This window comes from Pieris rapae, chromosome 5 (genome assembly GCF_905147795.1).
Source record: "Pieris rapae chromosome 5, ilPieRapa1.1, whole genome shotgun sequence".
Classification (NCBI taxonomy): Eukaryota; Metazoa; Arthropoda; class Insecta; order Lepidoptera; family Pieridae; genus Pieris; species Pieris rapae.
The window spans coordinates 1,918,866-1,941,813 of NC_059513.1; the positions used below are offsets into that span (position 1 = coordinate 1,918,866).

General features: G+C 32.7%; 1 protein-coding gene across 1 annotated transcript; it reads left to right on the forward strand.

Annotated features, from left to right (window-relative positions):
• The first annotated feature begins 194 nt into the window (after positions 1–194).
• LOC110996395 (non-canonical poly(A) RNA polymerase protein Trf4-1-like) lies at positions 195–22,034 on the forward strand. The gene is made up of 9 exons (XM_045628263.1): positions 195–738; positions 7,209–7,402; positions 11,596–11,735; positions 12,245–12,307; positions 13,469–13,756; positions 14,809–14,913; positions 15,484–15,726; positions 16,453–16,633; positions 16,934–22,034. Exons 1-9 carry the CDS (start codon positions 401–403, stop codon positions 17,155–17,157), a joined length of 1,776 nt encoding a protein of 591 aa, XP_045484219.1. The 5' UTR covers positions 195–400; the 3' UTR covers positions 17,158–22,034.
• The last annotated feature ends 914 nt before the right edge of the window (positions 22,035–22,948 follow it).

The following is a 22,948-nucleotide window of genomic DNA, read 5'->3' on the forward strand; positions in this document are numbered from 1 at the left end:
GACGTTTTCAAAGTGCTTGTGTCAAACATGTTTCAATTTAAAAGTAGTTTTCAATGAAGCTCTCAATAAAAAATAACTAATATTCATTGAACTGAAAATAAAATAAAAATACGTTGTATGCATTTATATTAAAAATTGTATATAAATTTAAATAGAAAAAATATTTTGTCCTATAATTTTTAATTTATTAAATGAAAAAATATGTGTTGACTCACATCTAGAACGTATTTTGCTACAACGACGCCCTCTAGTTAATGAACTGTCAACTAACCGCGTGTCGTCCATGTTCCGAATGTGGTGTGACTTATTTTTGTTTTGTATTAATTTTTCGTATTCTAATTACCAATGTGAAATGATAAAACATGTGTTATCCCATATAGTGGAACGTAGCTCCGGCTGAATGGATCCCTACGTCGGGTGGTATCAGCCCGAGCAGGAAGGACCCGCGAAGCGATTGTGGCTTCGTATTTGGGAAACCCAAAGTGAAACAGACAAAATGAACCTCAAAAATTTAGAAAACTCTAATCCTAATGTGAATAAAGCTCAAGACTTAGTACAAATTAATGAAGTGAATGGTGAAATTAGGAATAATAATTATTTTAATCCTACGCGAAGGAAAGCGAACGATAACCGCGCATCTACGTTTAACCTGAATCAGAACCACGATGCTCTAATAGGCGAATACGGAGGGTGCCCTTGGCGGATACCCAACTACACCTATAAGCCCGGGATACTCGGGTAAGTCATATTTTGTAATGGGTAATCTATATGTCAGCAAAATTGACGGGCCGAGCGTGTAAAGTTTAAGCCCCTATGGCGCGGTGTGGTGGTGTTGACAGCGCGGGCAATTTGTTACCGCCTTTACCCTCTGAGAATTATATATTAAAATTCTTTGATCACATGAAATATATCAAGGAACTCTTTTTATATGATATCATATTAGAAGTACTTGATTTCAAGGATCTTTACAAATACCTTTTTTTACTAACCAAAAAGTGCAGAACATGCTTATAAATTATATGCATTATGCCTCAGCACCTATTAGAAATCTTTTAGTGTATGATAGTCATTATTAGATTATTTAACTAGAAAAGCTTGTTGATATATTTATTTCAAAAAAATACCTACTTGATTTATTATTGAAATTAGTTAAATGAAAGTTAACTACATTTACTTGTCATTAAAAGTATAATTCATATGATATTTTGATTGGCTAGTTATAATGTCGTCCTTTCTGCTATGATTAATAATAAAATATATCAGAGCTAATGGATAGTGTGGCAGTGCTTAGAATTCTTAATAAATGTTCAAAGAGCAGCTGTTGTATACAATTGATTTTTTTATTTCATGTACATATAATACTTGCATGCTCGGGGAATATTAGATCTTAAAATGGCCATTAGGTATTAGGCAAAGAATGCTGATCACTTTGCCTATAAAAGGTGATCCAAGAAACACATAATTTAGTTACAATATATAAAATTTGTTTATTATTTCAATTAGACAAATGTTCTAACTACAGTTGTATTACACATTTCTTAAAAACTTAATCTTGTACATTTACTAACGTCTTATAAACTGTCCTTAAGTTTTAAAATGTAATTAACATACATATTAACATTTTCTAAATACTTAATTAAAGTTAATTTAAATATGTTCTTAATAGCATTGTTATATCCCTCTTCTTTCTGATTTTGATAAATTTGTTTAAAGTGAAACATAATAGTTTTAAAACACAATTATGTAATGGAGAACAAGCAACTGTTCAATTGGCAATAGTCAGTATTGATTATATATTAACAGAATTTTTGTTTACTAAGTTGTACTTTATTAAACAAATGATTTGTTGCTTAATTAATAAAAAAATGATTTATTTTTTAAATTTAAAAGCTAAATCAAGTGCACCTATATAATTGTTATATAGTTGGTGCATTTTTCTGGGAATGTAATGTTGACAGTTTATTTATTGAATTCATGTAATAATGATTTTACCTTATTAAGTTCCTCACATCACAATTATCTCATTCAGATAAGATATGATAACTTTTTTTCTTATTACCATTGCTATAATAATGACTTGTTTTCCAACTACAACTTTATAACAACATCAATGTCACACTAATGTTGTTTTTGAATAATTATATGCTTAAATTAAACTAAGCAATAAATTAGTGTACAGACAAAACATGCATCATACAAAAGCAATAAGTGGGTCACAACTGAGCGTCGCGCAATTTCTATAAAGCGCTAGATGATACACAAATAATTTAAAAAAAATCATTGTTTTGTGTTATTTACAAATTTTTATTACTAATTTGGAAATTAAGGTACCTAATATATATATTAATTCAGAGTTAAATTCATAGAAAACGAATATATGTGCTACTAACGCTAATAGTGTTGTTACTTAAAATTACTAGGATCTCTGATATAATTACATAAAGATATGTGGGTAGTTACAACCTTTAAGTAAAAAAAAATCAAGTGTACAGTAACTCTCTTCCAGTAACTTACTCATCGCATTTTTTAATATATCGGATACTACTTAATTATGCTAAGTCAAAATCAAGTTATTGGTTATGTATATATGGTTTTTATGGTAGCTTAGTAAAGTCGTCAAGCTCCCTTGATGTAAATGAGGAACAATTTGAATCTTGATAACGGTAATTCATACCAGTATTGTATGGGGCTGCTGGGATCTTTAATCTCCACTTGATAGGAGATTTTTTTGGGATTTTACATTTTGAGAAATATCCAGCATTGTATGTCGATGGCGTACGACGGCCTTGCGAGTCAGTGCCCCTGCCTGCCGGTCGGACATGACGTGAATGTTTGTCTCCGGTGAAAGTATACTTTTTTAATAAGATATGTATGTATAAGAAAGTTACATAAACTGTGATTACTAAATGATATCGCTGAGTATTGGGGTTCACCTCGACTTTCGCATTAATATTATCAAATGCTTAGTTTCATCTTCTTTAATGATGTTGATAAAAATCAGTATGTTTACTCCATCAATCAAAACCATTTATTCATATAGGTAACACAATATACACTTTAAACACAAAAAAAATGCTTCCAATTTTACATTTACTGCCAGTTTTCTAATCAAGGGCAAGGGGTAGTAAACGTATTATAGAAGAATCTGCGGCTTACAAAAGAAATATATAGTTTTAATCGCAAATAAGACTGATACTGTATTCCTTACGTAAATAAGAACATCAGCACGCCTAGCGATCGAGGTCACATGTGTCTAGGTATTCTAGTTTCTAGACCATTTTGTCTGTCCGAAACTTACATCCGGACGCTATGGGACTGGTTTTATGACTGTCTACCGTTTACTTAATTAGAATTAGAGCTTTGTAGCTGGTATTTATCAGTAAGTTATAAAGAATTGGGCCGTAGTTAATTCCTATAATTTATTCGTGCAATTAGTTTTTTGTATCTTTCAAAGACATGTCATTAAAATATTTGGCAATTACGTAAAAGACTTTTTCGATTTAAATTTACATATTTTTGTTACTTAGGGCCTGTTTCACAATGTCCGGATAAGTTCCAAATAAGCTATTTATTACTTATTGGTAGGATAAATAGTATTTTTTCGTTTCACGACTGGCAGATAGCGCTATACGTCATGAAATTCGAAGTATCTTATTTGGAACTTTTATCTTTCGAATAATTTATGTGTTGCATAGCTTTTTGGCACTTTATCCATACATTGTGAAACAGGCCCTTAGTGTGATTGTTTTAATTCGTAAATAAATCAATGTATAACGAAAGGTATTATAGTATCGTTTGCCTACAAAAACCTGTTATTATTTTCTCATGTAATAATTCTGTAACGATTACGAGAAAGGTCCGCGACAAAGGTCGTTCACTTGCAAACCTTCACATACCGAGCCCAATATAGACCAATCTCCAAGGCAAGATGCTGAAATTGTTTTAATACATTCGCATGGTTGGACTTGATACATTTTTTTAATTTATTTTGTAATATCTAAGTGTAAGCGTGATACTAGAAAAGTTTTGTTTAGAATGACGATGATTTTTATTAGATGTCTATTTATCAGTGTATTTTATATAATATAAACAGACTTTAGAGTTCAAAATACAATGTTTGTTGTTACCAAGCGAAACGTAAAATATAAACTGAAAGCGAGACTACGTGTAACGGATTATTTGGTTACATTAATTTGACATGGCAGATAAAATCGCGAAACTTGTATTTACATAAATATTTAATTTCCAGCAATGTTACAATACAACTTCAATGGTGATTCCAATTCTGATTTCAATTTTCGTACCTTCAAGGTAAACTTCCTTGTCAATTCCAGTACAACTGTGAATCAATTGTCTAATGTACAATATATCTACTCTTTGCAGAGGGCTACCTGCAGGCTTTTTCTTCATAATTAGCTACTTACGCAATAATGACGCGTGCGCACCCGGAATACGCTAACGTTACGAACTGTATACGTTGATGGACGCTTATCTCATACATAGCCTTGAGATTGTAATTGATATTATTTCCTAAAAACTACATGTTTAAGTTAAACTATGAGCCACATACAATTTCCGCAATAAAATGCGATACTTGAAATTTTATTTACATTCCTGTTACTAAGTGGATACTTATAAACGCATTATTATTTAAAACTAGTTAATTTATGACGTAAATTTGGTTTATCTGTGTTATCAAAAAATTAAGCATTAAGTATTATTTATTAAATTATTAGGTATGCAAAAGCTAGATGGTTTTTCTCGTAAATCAGTACGTAATAACTGATCGCAAATTATCATGATTCACGTGCACTTTTTTATGTTTCTTGTGTCCTTTTTGTAATATGTATTGTGCTAATCTCTGTTTATGTGTTTTCATTGCTTTGTTTTGTCTAAATAACTTACATATTTAAACAACAATGTAAACTCTGTATAGTCAAGGGACTGCAAAGTTTTATGTAATAAATAGTGGTCGTTAAATAGAAAGAACAAGAATCTGTATTAGAAAAATAAAAGTTTATTTCAGACTACTTTTAATGATTACATAAAAACATTTCTTATAGACTATCGCCTAAAGTCTGCAAAATTTCGCCTGACGTCATTTTTTGCACCAGAAATTATGGTGTATTTTTATTTATATTAAGGCATAAAGGACGTTCAAACAATCCAATTGTAAAGACAAGGATCGAATTTCTTAGAAAGTTCGGGACGTATGGTGCCGATAGTCGAATGTATTACGGAGCAGGACAATAAAGTGACAAAATAACGTACAGTACGTACGTACGTACGTACTTCGCAGTTATAACTAATTTCGGTAACTTTAAAAGTACTTTTTATTATTTAATAAAAGTTATTTTGGGTGGTTAAAAATGCTACGTAGAATGTGTTGTATGGAAAACTGAGAATTATCGTTATATAGAGCAACGTTATATGGAGTTTATACTAATTAGGTCAACAATTTAATACTAAAAAAGTGGCTTTACAACCCCTGGTCTCAGCCTCTATAGTCTATATTCTTTTTTTTATTTCTCAAGTTTTACATCAATAAATGAGTATGAGACATATTTATATATATATAATATATAATATTTTATTCTTAATACCCACGAAGGTGATCAGCCTTCTGTGTCTGCCACATGCCATTTGGATTTAAGGCATGCCGTACGAGCAAGTATTTAGAATATATCAATTGCCTAGCAACAAAACTGATTCTTCTGATGTCTTGATCTAAAACAAGTTATCTTCCTTTTATCAACACGTTAACGCGTCGTTAAATTTTACAGTCCACTTTTATGCATTCACCAGTTTATGGAAGCATCATGTCTATCGCAAACCCAATAACCTATCTCAATCCATTTTTGACAATCTGTTATAGAAATCTTATTCGGATCGGTGTATGTGGATAGACACTTGTATGAAAATGACAGTTCAACTGTGCCAATATCCTATTGAGATTTAACTTATATCAATTTTTAATATTATTAAAAAGCTATTCGATATGTCTTAAACATAAACATGTATATTTAATATTATTTTTACGGTTTTATTTACTTTATTTGGTTTATATTGATTATCAAATATGAGTGCAAAGAGCGAAGAGATAGCATTCTATCCATGGCCAAAAATGTAATTATAGGCTTTTGGAGTCCTAGACTTAAGCGCAACCTGTGGCAGCTTGTAGTTGGGTCTGCAATTATTTCTTAGATCAATCAGTTGAACTATTTAAGTTAATTTGTTATCTGACCTTTATGTTAATTGAATCGACATATGATCAAATTATTATTAAAGAAACAAATGCAATCTCAGGCCAAGGCCAATAAAGGAATCGCGTATAAAATATCAGTATCAACAAAAATGCTTGTCTTTTAAGTAGTAATAGTTATAGATTTACGGCCGAATCCAATAATTAATCCACAATCTCAGATTAAAAATAATGGATTAATTATCAGACAGTCGATCGATCTTCTATCTGCATCCCAATATCCGAACCCTACGAAGACAATCCATTCTTAGTGACGGATAGAATGATATCTCTACGCTCTTTGTCGTACTATTTTACCGAGTTTTGACTCATATTTGATAATCAGTATATACCAAATAAAGTAAATAAAACCGTACCGTACCGTATAATTAAATATCGTTTTAGTCATTTCGTTTGTTATATGAAGCTTACAAAAAATGGGAATGATAAACTAGGTCACGAAAAAGATATTATGCCGTACACATAAGGCGCGCAAAGACTGTATGATAATTTATTTAAGTATTCCTACAGCTACTCATTACATGTATATTCAAACAATTACATTACACACAAAAAACTGAATACACATTCAAATAAAACATAAAAGCACAGTTTTACCTATTTATACAAATTCATACCAAATTCTAAATTATAAGTTCTAAGATTCATTAATCATTATAATACATATTTGATAACGAAAGAATAACAAAGCCATTATTAATAAAACATAAGAGAGATTTTAAATAACTAATAAGCATTTTTTTTAGTTTACATGGAAAAGCTGAATTTTATCGTTTATTTTTTACTTTAAAATCAGTAAATGAAATGTAATAGATGCTAGCTAAATTGTATTAATATTGCAAACATTAAGAATTTCTTAGCGCCGAGTTTCATTCCAAAAAGGCACATGAGAGGTTTTCAGGACCTTTTCCTCAAACAAGGAAGACTAATTTAAAATTTGTTGCAGGCTACACGAAGAGATCGAACACTTCTTCATGTACATGTCGCCGACGGAGACGGAACACCTCGTCCGATCCACTGTTGTGTCGCGTATACGCAGCGCGATCCTGTCTCTGTGGCCTCAAGCACGCGTAGAAATATTTGGCTCTTTCCGCACCGGCCTTTACCTACCCACCAGCGACATAGATCTTGTTGTCATTGGTAAGTCATGTAATATTTTATTAGTAGCTGTAATAGTATGAAATGATGCATCTATTGTGATGAATCATTTTGTGGAAGCGGAAATGGCGCCACTTCTTTGTGACATAGTGGTGAAATACAGAGGGGTAACGCATGTAAAACTTTATCATTATCCACTTTAGCAGTATAAAATTTTCGAATCTTTATATCGATTAAAGTTAGTACTTGGTGATGGATACAACATTTTATTTAATAAAGAGGTACCGGACTGGTAAATTTGCAAAAACTAAATTTTCTTCTCAAATCTTTCTAACCGTTCAGTTCTACCGTTTCAGTCTTTTATAAAAAAAAGACTTATTAACATTAAACGAGTAAGTTCTATGATGTATAGTCTAGAAATAAAAACAACTCAATTAAGAACTAAGAAAATTATATAATTAGGTTTTATATAGATTGATTTACTATAGCGACCTCTTGAATCGCACAGCGGTCGAGTGTGGCTAATTAAGATCAAGGTCTGACCCATGCCCCATTTCGATGCTCGACTTTTAGGCGTGTTTGAAGGTTTTTCGACATCCCGTCAAATATAGTTGTCTATTCAGCGAAATATGTATTTAAATCGTTTACACACGGGGCAAGCGGTATTACTGCAGATACAAAAGTACCTTCAAGATTATATATGTTAATTTTTTTCGAGAACATTAGGTGATATATTAAATAAACACTTGATTTGTTGACAAACATTTTAAGTCGATTTAAATTAACCTTTTATGGTATATAACAATAGAGCATTATATGAAACTAATTTAACATAATATACTAGCTGACCCGGCGAACTTTGTAACGCTCCAGTCAAGGAATTTACAGTTAATTGAGTGAACCTTATTTATGATTGACACAATAAAATGTTAACATATACAAGCGGGCTACGGAGTTCGTAGGCTTACATAGAATAAACCTTTTTTCGATAGAATGTGATTTAATATAGTTGCCTTCGAGAGTGATACAACGATTATAGCTGTCGTATAGATTTTTTAAACCACGCTTAGAGTACCTTTTGTCTTTAGCCTCAAAATAGGGTTCAATTTTGCCGATTACCTCTTCATCAGCGCAAAATTTCTACCCAGCGAGCATTCTCTTGAGGTCTGAGAGCAGGAAAAAGTTGCTAGGAGCCAAATCAGGGGCAGTTCACTCCTTTGACTGTCAATTGGACTCCGGTGGGAAATGATGAAGCCATGTTTCATCTAATGTCACATACCTATCGATCGATAAATTTGGCTTTATTACCATCGATCTTGTTTTTGATCGATTGTGAGCTCGTGCGGAACCCACGTTGAATCGAGCTTTTTCGTATCTAATTATTCATTTAGGATGTGTCCAACGCGTTCCTTTGACATTCTTGAAGTATCAGCTGTATCCATCAACTACTTTTTGGCTACCCAATATGGTTTTGTTGACTTTTTGATATTTTTGTCTGTAAACACGTCTTTGGGTCTGTCACAGCGTGCATCGTACTCGGTGCTCATTTCGCCTCAGTTAAACCTGTTTTAATCGGTTGATTTTCCTACTGCGGAGTTCGAATATTGTTAATCAAGTCATGGCTTCGTGAACACACGAAAATTCCGTTATATAAGTTTTTTTTAAACAAACTAAAGTTTCTTCACTCAAAATGTCTCACAAATTAATTGTACGACAGTTGTTAAATTTTTACACGTGTCTTTTCAAGGTTAGGGCTTACTAAAAATCATATTTATTCAATACTACTAGCGCCATCTATGTGTCAGCATACAAACCTTGCAGCCGACCTAAATTTTCTTATAAAATACACTTGAGTAACAAAAGAGAAACCATGAGGTGAATAGAGGTGCATACTCAATATAATTCTCTAATGCCCGTATTTTTAATACAATTATAAATAAATGCCTTTAAAAACACTAGGATAATATATAAAAATATATAAATATGTATAATATCAGGATAGGATCGTGCGGAATATGAAATGGCGATTGCGTCTGGCCTACGATTTGTTAGATAGCCTGTCTCTAGACGAGTTCAATGACACCGCGACAGTACTTGGTTATTTTTTGCAATATATAATACTCCGCTGTAGTTCTAGTACTTCAGGAATTGGTACTCGTGCTTAATCGGAAGAATTTTAACGTTCAAAATTTAAGAAAAAAATAATTTTGTCTTTTTTCTCACTTTGCCGCACGTCACTTGGTTTTGCTTTTTTCAACTGTTTTTGTAACCTTCATATAGCCACTATATGATATGTATAAAAATTCAGTAGTCTTGTCTTAAAGATAACCCATGTAACGATACCTTATCAACTTATCAGTAGAACAGTGGGTCGCTTGGTCACATACTTACTTGTTATAAATAATATATTTTTTTATTAAAGATTCTTACTAATAAGTCACTCTGCCAATCACAATGAGTTTTCCTAGGCTTTCTTCTCTTCTTTCGAACGAAAGTCGAAAGAAGAGAAAACATCGATGTTTTCTCTTTTCCAGGGTCTTTGTCCAGGGTTTTTCTAAAGACTTCTTTTAAGTAAACACTAATTAAAGTAACAATATTTTAGCGATAATTCAAAGAAAATGTGTAACCTAGTATTGAAGTCAAACTGGGAGATTACTGTCAATAAGCCATAACGGGCTTCAGCGACTCGTGAGCCATCTTCAAGAATTTCAGTTTACCTTTAGAATGGCGTTTTTCTGTTAAAACTTACATATTTATATACTTATACATTACATAACAAACATGACTAGTGCGTATATATTGTTTTCATTTCCAAAATCAATTTTTGACGTTTCCTGTTGTACAGGTAACGACAAAACTGTTTTTGTTGTACATGTGAAATTAAATCCCTACCTCACTTAAAATTGGTTCGAAGAGCTAACGACTCGTAGCTATTACGACTGGTTTTGAATATAGAACACGAAGTAACGAAGGAAGATATAATTTGAGAATGCTTAAGGCTTTGTATATTAGAATGTTTTTGTTTTCTCTCAGTCAACATAACATCAATTCTGTCTGTCGCACGGCTCAGCAATTCAGCCCATATAAATTTTGCTAACACTCACCCGTCGAGTGCTACAGTTGACTGAATCTAACAGTAGTGAAAATCGATGTGATTAAGCATCAAAGTATCAAACTCCAAAGCTATCTTTCTTTATTATACCTCAACCTTGCAAATAAAATCGCATCTGTCTGATCGTTCGACTTCCAATGTACTGATTGTAGGGGTCTAATGCGTTATGCAATGCTTAGATCCGAATCAGAGACTGTTCGCCCCTATCGGGATGCGCCCTTATTTTTTTTTTCAAATTCTATAGTTTCTAGAAAAATCACATTCTATGTGCAGTAGCGAGAGCGCGGTTATCTAATTTGGTATGATTACTTTGATTTTTTAGTTTTTGACAGATTCTTCATCTAATTTGGATACTAAAATCTCCCATCTGCTTATAGATCCAGTTCACAGTAAATTTAGTGTTTTGTGTCGGTCTAGTTGAAATATGCAGGGGATGATGCATAGGATCTAGCAAAGAAGCGATTTCAGCGCGCCCCCTAGATCGTCGTATCCTAGGCTGCAGCCTTATTAGCCTAAAGCTTAATCAGGCCCTGACCCGAATATAAAAAAATACCAAAGAATCTCAGTAACTTAAGCTCAAAACTTATACGGGATTGTATCACTGCTAGATTATTATAGATGCCTGTGATTTTATTGATTATTAATAAATTTTTTTAGAAAAATTAAATACGTTAAAAGTAATTCGTAAATTAAAAAACTTATCTGTCGAGTAACGTTAGTGTTATATACATATAAATGCTTTAGGAACGATGCTGTACACTATGGTGTCAATATTGTAAGCTTCACTGGTTTCCGCATAGTGCGCATCGTGATTCGTTTGTCTTTGAATGCTATAACCGAGTGTAGATTTTTTTATTCTATTGACGTACACTAGACCAATTTAAAAAGCTCTCATATATTTCATGGCTATATTGAGACCGTCGAGCTTTACTAATATTTTACTGAAAATACAAAAATAATTTCTTAATAATTAAATAAATTTCTTATTATGATTATTAAATCGTTTACTTTACACTCCAGTGTATATATCAGCCATTTTTGATTGTGATCCCAAAGGTTAATTCCAGTTTGTTTTGTTAATTCAAGGTAAACTATAAAAATAATTTACAACGTATACTTCCAGGTCAATGGGAAAAGCTGCCTCTATGGACCTTGGAGCGTGAGCTGGTTAACCAGGACATCGCAGAAAAGGAGAGCATTAAAGTGCTGGAAAAGGCTACGGTGCCCATCGTAAAGATGACTGACAAATACTCTGATGTCAAGGTATATGAAGGATTTTTTTTTATTTGTACCACAAAGGCATTTTTGTATGTATGTCTATTATACAAATAGACATACATACAAAAATATAAAAAGCGGTGCCTTCCCTGTAAGATGTTGACACGACCAGCAAGGAGCCTTTTTGCTTTAGTTACAGCAATAATTTTTTTATTTTGTTTTTACTATGATAGGTTTTGGAAGTTTTTATAAGTCAACTCATTTCTAGACTTCTTAAAAAACCATCAAATTAAGAAGGCTATCAATTCTTCATTTCTTCAAGAAAAGAGCGTAGCTTTTCTTAAAAGGCCGGTGCGCAACGTATGTCTCTGGGCGTTTGATCCCTGTTATATGAATTTTTCTTGCCGTAAAACCCATCCTTGAACTTCAATGAACATTTAAAAAAAAGAATTGGTGAAATTGGTCCAGGCGTTGCTGAGTTATGCGCTTTTTACGATTCATTTTTATATTATAGATATAATCGCCGATATTTATGCTTGTACCATATTTTTCAGGTTGATATTTCGTTCAACATGAGTAGTGGAGTGAAGAGTGCCGAGCTGATAAAACAGTTTAAGGTAATTAATATATTAATTTATTTATTTCAGAAATACACACATATATCTTTACAGCCTATGCCAATACGCTGTGGAGAAACATTTAATAAAAATATAATAATGTACATAAAAATTAGACACATAATATACACAATATCGCTACTGTGTCACTCTGCGAACATATAAATATGTCGATAGTATCGGAGACAGCATTTAGTAGGCGCAACGTTCTGGATAACAGGGATCTGTGCAACAGACTGGTTCTTGCCTTTGGTATCGCAAATAACCTAGGCCTTCGCCCTCGCATATATCCCATAGGTACTAAAAAGCCCAGTTCTTGGAGTACACTCGGGTTACACAGTCCCATCTGGTTACCCTTACTAATACAAATGATGTTGGGAACATTAAAGGATTAATATAATCGCATCCATGTCTTTGTGGAACACTTTGTTTAATTCAATTACTAGGAGTATTGCGTTACAAATACCCATAGACAGTGAAGAAATTACTTCATATATCTAATATATAAAATTCTCGTGTCACAATGTTTCAATACTCCTCCGAAACGGCTCGACCGATTCTTATGAAATATTTTATGAATAAGTAAGTCTGAGAATCAGATACTATCTTTCAAACCTCTAAGTGATAAGCGGTTAAAATTTTTTTTTAGTTTGTCAAATTTTTGTTTTTATTTTGTATGATACAGCATATAAAAATATGTACATATAACCTTTAATTTTCATTTACCCTCTACGATCAACCCCAAATTTTTTATTTGTTAGTTGAGAACTTATAACTTGAACTCTGAGGTTGATAAAGAGGAAAATCACAGAAAAACTAAAAGTTTTCATTCCGGAAAAATCTCTGGGGTAGCATAGCAAAATGTTCCATGTTGGTATGTACTTAACAGTTAGGCCAAGTTAAATCAGGAGGAGAAAATTTCGTGAAGGCAGTGAGGGCGGTATCACTTAACATCAGGCGACCGTTTTCCCCCTGTTCTATAAAAAATTTATATATAATTTGTATATATATATTATTTGTATTTTGTATAATAATATGTATTAAGTAGCTGTTAGATTACTTATAATTATATAAATAAATAAAAAAAATACTTTTTATACTTGAGATTTCTAATGTTACTCTTGTTGTCAACGTTACAAAAAAAATCTTTATTTTTTGCAGGAAAAATACCCGGTACTCTCCCGGCTTGTGATGGTGTTGAAACAGTTCCTCCTCCAACGGGATCTGAACGAGGTCTTCACTGGAGGCATCTCTTCATATTCCCTGATCCTGATGTGCATCAGCTTCCTCCAACTCCATCCACGGCCTGATAGACTTCGGCAAACCCACAACCTTGGGGTGTTGTTGATAGAGTTCTTTGAGCTATATGGAAGAAAGTTTAACTATGTGAAAACAGCGATTAGAGTTAAAAATGGAGGCAGTTATTTATCTAAGGATGAACTGCAGAAGGTATATTTCAAATAATAATAATTATCTGTATGATCGCTGTAAGATGAAAATCTACTTATAAGTTTGTCGGAAATATAATACGAAAGCTTAGGGCGAAGTTAAGGGCGGAAGCGTTTGAAATTATACAATTATCACTAAATAAATTCAAAGCCCTCGTTAAATACGCCCTGGTAAATTATTTAATAAAGCTTTTTATAAATGTGACGAATACTTAAATGATCCTAATCCTTGGGTTTGATTTGCTCCAGTACAAACAATTTGTATTAAAAACTTGGCGATTGAAAAGAGTGAGGGAGAGTTTCTTGCCACTTCTTCTTGTCCGCTCTACGCCCTTGACTTGCGAACTGGTAGTGAATGTAAATTTATAATGAATTTAACATCATTTCTGTTGACGTCCATAAGTTAATTTGGTTACCCATATGAATAAAGTTATTTTAACTTAGCTCTCGATGTAGAAAGCCGAACTAGTGGTAGCGGGTCTACGTCGCGTTCAACTCGTATTTTTATATATTCTCGACTAGAAGAATAATGATTAAACATATGGTTTTTTAACTCTGGGTTCAGGTCTGTTTCACAATGTCCGGATAAGTTCCAAATAAGCTATTTATTACTTATTGGTAGGATAAACTAGTTTTTCGCGTTTCACGACTGTCGGGTAGCGCGAAATTTCTTCGGAAATTTTATCTTCCGAATGATTTGTGTGTTGCATAGCTATTTGGTACTTTTGTATTGTCTTTTATTAACATAGCTTTTACACATATAAAGAAAACACCTTTATCTTTAAGTCGATACCAACTCTGGGGAAATCAATACGGATAATGTAACTTTTTCTACAGTTGTGATACTTTTTGACATTCAAAATCAGTTTTCAGCCACCGTGACCTCGCAAAGCACGCGAAACGTTTTTTTTTTTTAATTATGTTAAATAATTGTAAGTTTATTAATACATAGCTTCTATCCGGTGAATAGTGTTTTCTTTAAATATGAGTCTATTGTATAGACTTGAGCTCTTTCTCTAAAATGAGGTCTTGAACTAATGATATGTATTTCAGGAAATGAATGACGGGCACCGCCCATCGCTGTTATGTATCGAAGATCCGCTCACACCGGGCAACGATATAGGCCGCTCTAGCTATGGCGCCCTACAAGTTAAACAGGTAACTTTAAGATCTCCTTTTATATATAACTAGTGACCCGCCCCAGCTTCGCACGGGTGCAATGCTGATACTAAATACACTACAGAAAATCTGTGAACGTTGTATATAAAAATGTGGGTTATCCATAAGAGATAGACATATACCATCTCGGACTTTTCTGTAGACCTTTTCAATGTGTACAATACTTAGTACATTATTTTGATAAAACTCGTAGGGTTCAGCCTGCGTTTGCAATGTAAGCGGAAAAAATGTAATTATTTACGACATCACATTAGAAACCTCAAAAATAACAGTACTCATCCACTTTTTAATGGATGTTATTTTACATATAAACCTTCCTCTTGAATCACTCTATTTATTAAAAAAAAAACCGCATCAAAATCCGTTGCGTAGTTTCAAAGATTTAAGCATACAAAGGGACATAGGGACAGAGAATGCGACTTTGTTTTATAATATAAGTGTGTAAGTCACTGAAGTCGTTTTTTTTTGTATGCGTTTGAGTGGTATTTTTTTGTGTACTATGTATGTACGCACGCACTTATTTTATTTTTTATAAAACTTATTTCACAGGCATTCGATTATGGCTACATCATCCTGCAGCAAGCGATAAGTGGGGCGTTGGGGTCGCACCACAGTGCCCTAGGACGCGTAGTGCGTGTCACAGACCATGTGTTGCAATACCGGCGATGGGTGCAAGACACATTTCATCCGTTTTTCTTCCCGATCCACATTTCGGCCCAAATCCCGCAGCCTACGCCCGCCCTGCCTGCCCCGCCCACCGTCGCGTGTCCAGAACCCAGTGATAGCGAACCGGTAAGAATTGCAGTTTATTTTATTGAAGTATTCCTACAGCTACTCATTAAACAATATTCAAATAATTATTTTATACACAAAAGCCAAAACGAAATACACATTCAAATATAGCACAGTTTTACAACGCACAAATTCATATTCAGTTCTAATATTGATTGATTGATATATTATAATATATATTTAATATAAAGGAACAAACAAAGCCATTATTAGTAAAAGATACCTATTTAATAGATATATAAGAGACTTATTTAAATATTTTTTTAAGAATTTTATAGTCACATTAAGGGCCTGTTTCACAATGTATGGATAAAGTACCAAATAGCTATGCAACACATAAATTATTCGAAAGATAAAAGTTCCAAATAAGATACTTGGCATTTCATGACGTATAGCGCTATCTGACAGTCGTGAAACGCAAAAATACTGTTGATCCTACCAATAAGTAAATAATAGCTTATTCGGAACTTATCCGGACATTGTGAAACATACCCTAAATATATCAATTTGCTGGTAATTTATGTTGTAATCTGTAGGTATACGATACAACAAGAATCTTTATATTTTGTTAAACATTCAAAAGTGCCATTTTAGGTGGTCTAATTGGCATAAATCATTTGATTGATTATAAATGTAAATGTAAAATAAGAAGCATTTTATGTTTCTTATTTGACGTTCATATTGTGTTACCTATATGAATAAATGAATGTGATTATGTGCTTGTAGGAGTGGTCAGATGGATCCGGCGGCGCGCCGAGTGGTGGCGGCGAGACGGGCCGTCGCACGTCGCCACCGCCCTTATCAGCGCTGCAGTGCTCGTCTCCGACGCCGCGACGCGTTTCGGCGCACCAGAGCCTCATAATACATCATATCACTAGCAATTCTGACTTCAATAATATACCTTCAGGTACAGTTTTGTCACCTCCCTTGCAGTTGCAGTTGAGTCAAATTTTTAGAGAAAAAAAACATATTTAAAAAATTTAGACACAGTAGCTATGAACCAATCGGGTATTAATTGTATACAAAAATATTAATACACTTTTGACAGTATGAAAAAACCCATTATTATTAGAAATGATTTTGACTGGTTCTTAAAATTATGGACTTGCTAATTTATTTATTTATTAAAGTCCTCTCTAATAAACAATGTGAAATTTATATTGTACTATGTACACAAAAACACAAGTCAAAAAAAGTATTCTTACAGGTGTGATGCAACAGCGGTTTAACAACAATAACACGAGCAACAGCACCACCAACACCACCAACAGCAACAACAACGCTAACAACAACACCACTCCCAGCGGTGGGGAGCAGAAACCGCGGTCCAGCCGCTCGTTTTCCTCCAAACAGCGGCGGTATACGTCACCACCGCGCTACCGTGAACCTCGTTCGAATAAGAAGAGACGACAGTTCGCCCAGCCCCGATGATACCCGCCTACGCATAGGCGAAAGCCGCGGACCACTTAGTGACTCAATAGTGATAATAATAGTGAAGTGTAAAACACTTAGTGATGTACACTCACAGTGACTCGTGATGTTTGTGATCTGACAGTGAAACAGATTGATTATAGTGATGTGGATTGGGCACTGCCTGGTGGAATCTGCAATCTAAAGGATACCCACTTCACTATATTGTACACTATGATGTAAAGCATGCTTTGGAATTGGAATCACTGGATTGGCTCAAGGGATGGAAAATGCCTGTCTTCGGCTCACCCTAACGCCTGGGTTTACCTAAAAAACCAGTCGTAATTGCTACGAATCGTAGATTTATGAAACGGCTGTTGTAATTATGGCTGGTGGCTTAGAATTGATATACGGCTTAGAAAGATACTCGATAGTTCTCGTTTTGGGTAAAAATAAAGGTAAAATGACAAGAAATATTATTATCGATTCTAAATTAGGGAATACCGATTAGTAATTGTTATGAATTAAATATTCACCGACAAATATAACATCATGTTATAGCTACAGATAAATTTAAAAAAATACAAAAAAAGTTGTCTTGATTTTTTTAAATATTGACTGAAATAAATAAAAATAATCAAATGTCAATTAAATATTTTTTGGTTTGGTAATATCCTTTTGCAGTAGGACTTGGTATATGTTAATAATGTAATATCAAATTGTTCTATGTCCTGGATGCTTAGTAGCCATTTTAAACTTAAATTCATAGAAATAGTTTTTATTACATATAAAAATCAAGCATTTCTGTATGGAAATTTATAATCTTTAGTAAAATTCATAGTTTTAAGATCTACATCTAAAACATGTTACATTAAAAAAAATCATTAAAGTTGTTTGATTAATGTACTTACAGATAGGTCATATTTTGGTTTTAATAATATTTCTAAACGTTTGATCTGGAACACTGACAAGTCAATAGATATTGATGATATATTATGTGAAGGTCTGTTTTTAGCAAATTACTTACTAAATTTTTCATTTTAAAATCCATTTCAATTTTAAGACAAATTTATCACCACTGAGATTTTTATCAAGAATTTGATTTTTAATAAGCCCAATTTGAAAACAAATATATTACCGCATGATTGCATTTTTAACAAGAAATAAAAAATTTAATTGACATTTGATTATTTTATATACATAAATCATTTGAAACTTTTAAAAATATATAAACAGAAATCGGTCTGATATACAGTAATAACATATTGCCTATTTATCCGAACACACTGCCAAAAATATGGATTTAGGTGACTAACCCGGTAAGGATTTAGTGTAAATGTAGTGAAAATAACACCAATTCTGTATATAAGACAACAGCGTGCGCTAGATTAATAAATATAAAATTATATAAATTTGAAAAAAAATTAAAAAGCAATAAATTAGGCGTTTGACATAAGTCACAGAGTAAGTCAAAATATGACAGTTGAGGCTTGTCTATGAATTATAACGGACCCTACATTTATGAGGTGTTAGTGTTTCGAGCGCACGATATTAGTTCAAAATCGTTTTTAACCTGACGTGGAAGGATATTCCGCCGTAGATTGTTATAAAAAAATGACCGAACTTTTTACCGTTGGTTCGCTAAAAAAGATGCGTATTGTGTTGGCGTACACAATGTATCGAGGCCCTTGGTCATAGCTTCGAACAAAATTAGATAAGATCGACTAAGTATATTCGCACTGCCGATCTCTTCGGTGCAGACGGGGTGTGGTCGAAAGACTTCTCATATATCACTAGTTGGCCCATTGACCGCGTGTTCATGCTGTATCGTATATCGTCAGTACCCAATAATCTTTGTACATATCTAAAAGTAGCAAGTAAGTAACGCGTATGCGCGGGCTGTGAAACATATAAAACTCATAAAGTTCTACATTGAGGGGAAAATTAAACCTTTTTATCCCTGTCTGCACCCTGCCTTATGTAAGACTATGGCTAACTAAAACACCAAAAAAGCAATACTACATAAGTAATAATGAACTCACAATAGTGACTGATCGTGTACAAATATTATACAATATAATGTTAGGTGTTGTAGTATTGAAGCAAAAATAATATTAGAAATTTACAGTATCACATGTTTGTAGGGAATCTGAATGAATGCGTTGTACGGGTTGTAGCAGGGAGTGTTATTGGGTCGGGTTCCTACACTAATAACCAGATCATGCTTTAGCATGTCGCAAAGATTTTTGTCTTGTACAGTAGTTTGCGGCAGCTTACCAGAGGATTTATATGGAATTAATAAGGTCACACCTCATATTCACAAATAACTTTATATTGCGATAGTTTGGCTTTTGGCCTCAAATGTTGCTAGATCCTTGTAATTACAGTAGATTTGTTATTGAAACATTGTGGGCTGTGTAAATTTAAATAATACTTGTTCAGAATGTAATCTTAAAAAATACGATTTATAATTAACAAGTACATCAAAACGTTTATGTATATTTCGTAGATTTTAATTGGATAGTAATTAACTTGATTGGAAGTTTCATAGAGTGTAGACTCAAACTCTAGAGGGACCATATCTTTCTAGAACTAGTATACACTCTTCTTTTCTGTGACACAACTTTGCCTTATATCATTCAAGTGCCAAAGGATACTTGACGGCTAAGACCCGGGTTCCATGTGAATACCAAATTGTAAATGTTACGAGGCGTAGATTTTTATAGTGCATTTTCACGCCGTACATTATAAACCCGAGCATATTTGCGCAATATTTTAAGTAGAAAATACCTGTTTTTTAATAACGGTTGATAATTTAATCTAATTTATTTATTTGTTATACAGACTACTTAGTTATTTGGGTTATAGGCACAGACAATGCAATTGTTTTAACTTAAAAAGTTGTTGAGTTAATATTTTGACACTAGACTTGAGTATAAATATTCTACTGTCAACTTAAAATATATAGAAGCGTTTCCTTGTATATATTTTAAGTTATATTTTATGCTGATTAACCTGTTATACAAACGGTCAAAATTTTGTTCTCAATTTGTTTATCTCTTTTGATAAATTTTTTTGAACTACCCTCAGAATTGAAGAGAATGATAATATTAGTGTCGCTTGGCATTCCTATGAACTCTTAAGATACTCGAGAAATAATATTTTAATGTAATTAAAATATGTAAAGTATAATTTCGAGTAAAACGCGACTCTAGTCTAAAATTTGTATAAAAGTGATATTATTTATTTTATTCTGAACTACTCATTGGCCTGTATTAATATTTAGTTGTTTTAAGCTCTGTAAAATTTGTCGAACATAGACCAATCATAGCTTATTAATAAACATACTATAGGTTGTTAAAGAATGTCTGTTGGAGGCCTAAAGTATGTCTATCAATAAGGGGGTACTTGCTTTGAATGAGTCTTCAACATTAAGATTATCTGGTACCATCTATTATTGCCTTGATATTTAGTTCTGTGTGTTGCTAACTTCCTACTAACAACCGTTTTTATCCTCTGACATTACCATGTCCATAAAAATTTATTTGATGTAGGAATTCAGTAACTCGCAACAATTCTAATATGTCATGTCTATCAAGATAAATTTAAGTGGGAATTTATCACAGATGACCATGAGAGCAACATTATTTAATTTAAAGACATTGATGTTATATAGTTAATGGTCACAAACTCTTAAATAACCAAGTAAAGTATATTCATATGTACATAGATAATCCACATACATTATATAACACATCCTACCATACTATATGTAAATTATATAAACAATGAAATCTACAAGAGATGGCTGTATACTCATGTTTTAGAAAATGAAACTACTGAAAGAAAGAAATTGTGTTTATAATGTAAAATCTATGATTTGATATGAATAATCAAGCAATATGTACTGTGTCTATGGTGATGTCAAAATTTTAACCTGTGTAAAATATAGTAATTAAATTTGTACCCAAAATATTAACATAATGAAGTTCCGTATCGTAAAACGTGTTTTCAGGCGAAATCTATATTATATCTGTTAATATGTTGAAAATTAATGTTTGCATATATCATAGATTTTGACCTATTACCTTTTTAGAGTACAGATCTACAATATTAATACCCCAATATTCTAGGTAAATGAAGTTTGTTGATTAACCATAGAGTATACCAAAATGCCACAGATGTATGTAGCTTTGAAGGGCTCAGAAAAAATAAATGATCTCATAACGTTTTTAAAAAGTTAATCATAAAAAAATACATAAAAATATAAACTTAATAAGTGCAAATAAATATTATAGTGTAAGTGCATTGCGCGTCACAGAAATTTAGACAAACTTTTTGCAAACAACACTCGATTAATATTGCGACGAACTTTAGAAAGAGATGTAAATTTGAAAAGAGATAATTCTAGATTATGTGCCATTTGTCGTTGGTTTGAAGAGCGGCGTTTGTGCGATAGAGACCACGCTCTACAACCGGTAATGACGGTTATCTCTTTCTAATAGTCGATGTGGAATATTTTTCGCTGAGTACGTAATATTGTTTTGGAATAAATATATTTTATAGCGCAGCTTTTTAAAACATGATGTGTGATAGATACGTTTAAAAGAAATTATTGCATTTACAAATGAATTGTCATGTTTTTGTGACGCGACGCGTTTAGTCATTTTGTATATCTTATCTCGATGTATGTTAGTATGTTGTTATGTAATGTACATACGGATAGACAAATGTACATACGCTTGTATATATTGTGTAAATACACGAGATATACATATATTTAATATTAATATAAAGTTTGAATTAAAGAACGTTTTAAATAAAATAAATTTTTAAAAAATACAAAAAAATATAAAAATTTAATAAAGACATACAGTGAGTATGAAGTCGAAAACCAATTTTGTTTTTTATTTATACCCCCTCCGTAGCCAATTTATGTCATTACAAGGATCATCTGACGCAATGAGTGATGAGTCCCAATTTTTGAATTTACACTTTAGCCGCGTTAGGGAAAAATAATGAGTAAATTTTTACTATGCGCGCCGCGCACACACCGTTACAAAAAATCGACACCAATAGTAAGCTAAGATTTTAGTTTTTTCTATCGTTAGTGCCGTTTTTCCTACAAACTTAGAATAAAATATTTCAAAAGATTTTTATCTTGTTACGCCAAAGAAGTATAACTTCTAACGCGTGTATATATTATCTTATACACGCTACAAGTACAAGTAAATTTAATTTATTTTATATAAATTTTACTTCAGTAATGATTTTTATTTTATATATTTTGGAAATTGGCTTTAATAAAAACGGTTAGCACGAAGTACATAAGTAGATATAATATCTGGTGTTTTGAACGTTCGTGTTTTTACTGTCTAAGTTAAATATAGAAGTCCTTTGAACCTCCAGAAAGGATTCTGAATATAAGATGAACATAAACGGTAAAGTAATTAGTTCCGACCTCGAAGTAGCCTCTGCATTTGAAGAGTTTTTTACTAATATCACCACCACCATCAATACCACTAGATACAACCAGCGTTCTGAATTCTTCGCCATCAGCCGCCCTTTTATTATTGCAACAGAATGTTCCTGTATGCAATCGTGAGTTTATATTTAGCCGCATTAGCTGCAATGATATTATAAAAACATTTAAACAGCTAAAAATTAAAAAAACTAAAGATCTTTGGGGTGTATCTGTTTTCATTGTACAATCAGTAATCGATGCTATCAGTTCAGAGTTGGCTATAATATTTAATGAATGTATAGATTGTGGAGTCTTTCCAGACCAGATGAAGTTCAGTAAAATCACACC

Coding starts and splice junctions, on each gene's coding strand:
- LOC110996395 (XM_045628263.1), top strand. CDS start 401: ATGGATCCCTACGTCGGGTGGTATCAGCCCGAGCAGGAAGGACCCGCG. Junction 739..7,208: donor TATAAGCCCGGGATACTCGG/GTAAGTCATATT, acceptor AATTTGTTGCAG/GCTACACGAAGAGATCGAAC. Junction 15,727..16,452: donor AACCCAGTGATAGCGAACCG/GTAAGAATTGCA, acceptor ATGTGCTTGTAG/GAGTGGTCAGATGGATCCGG.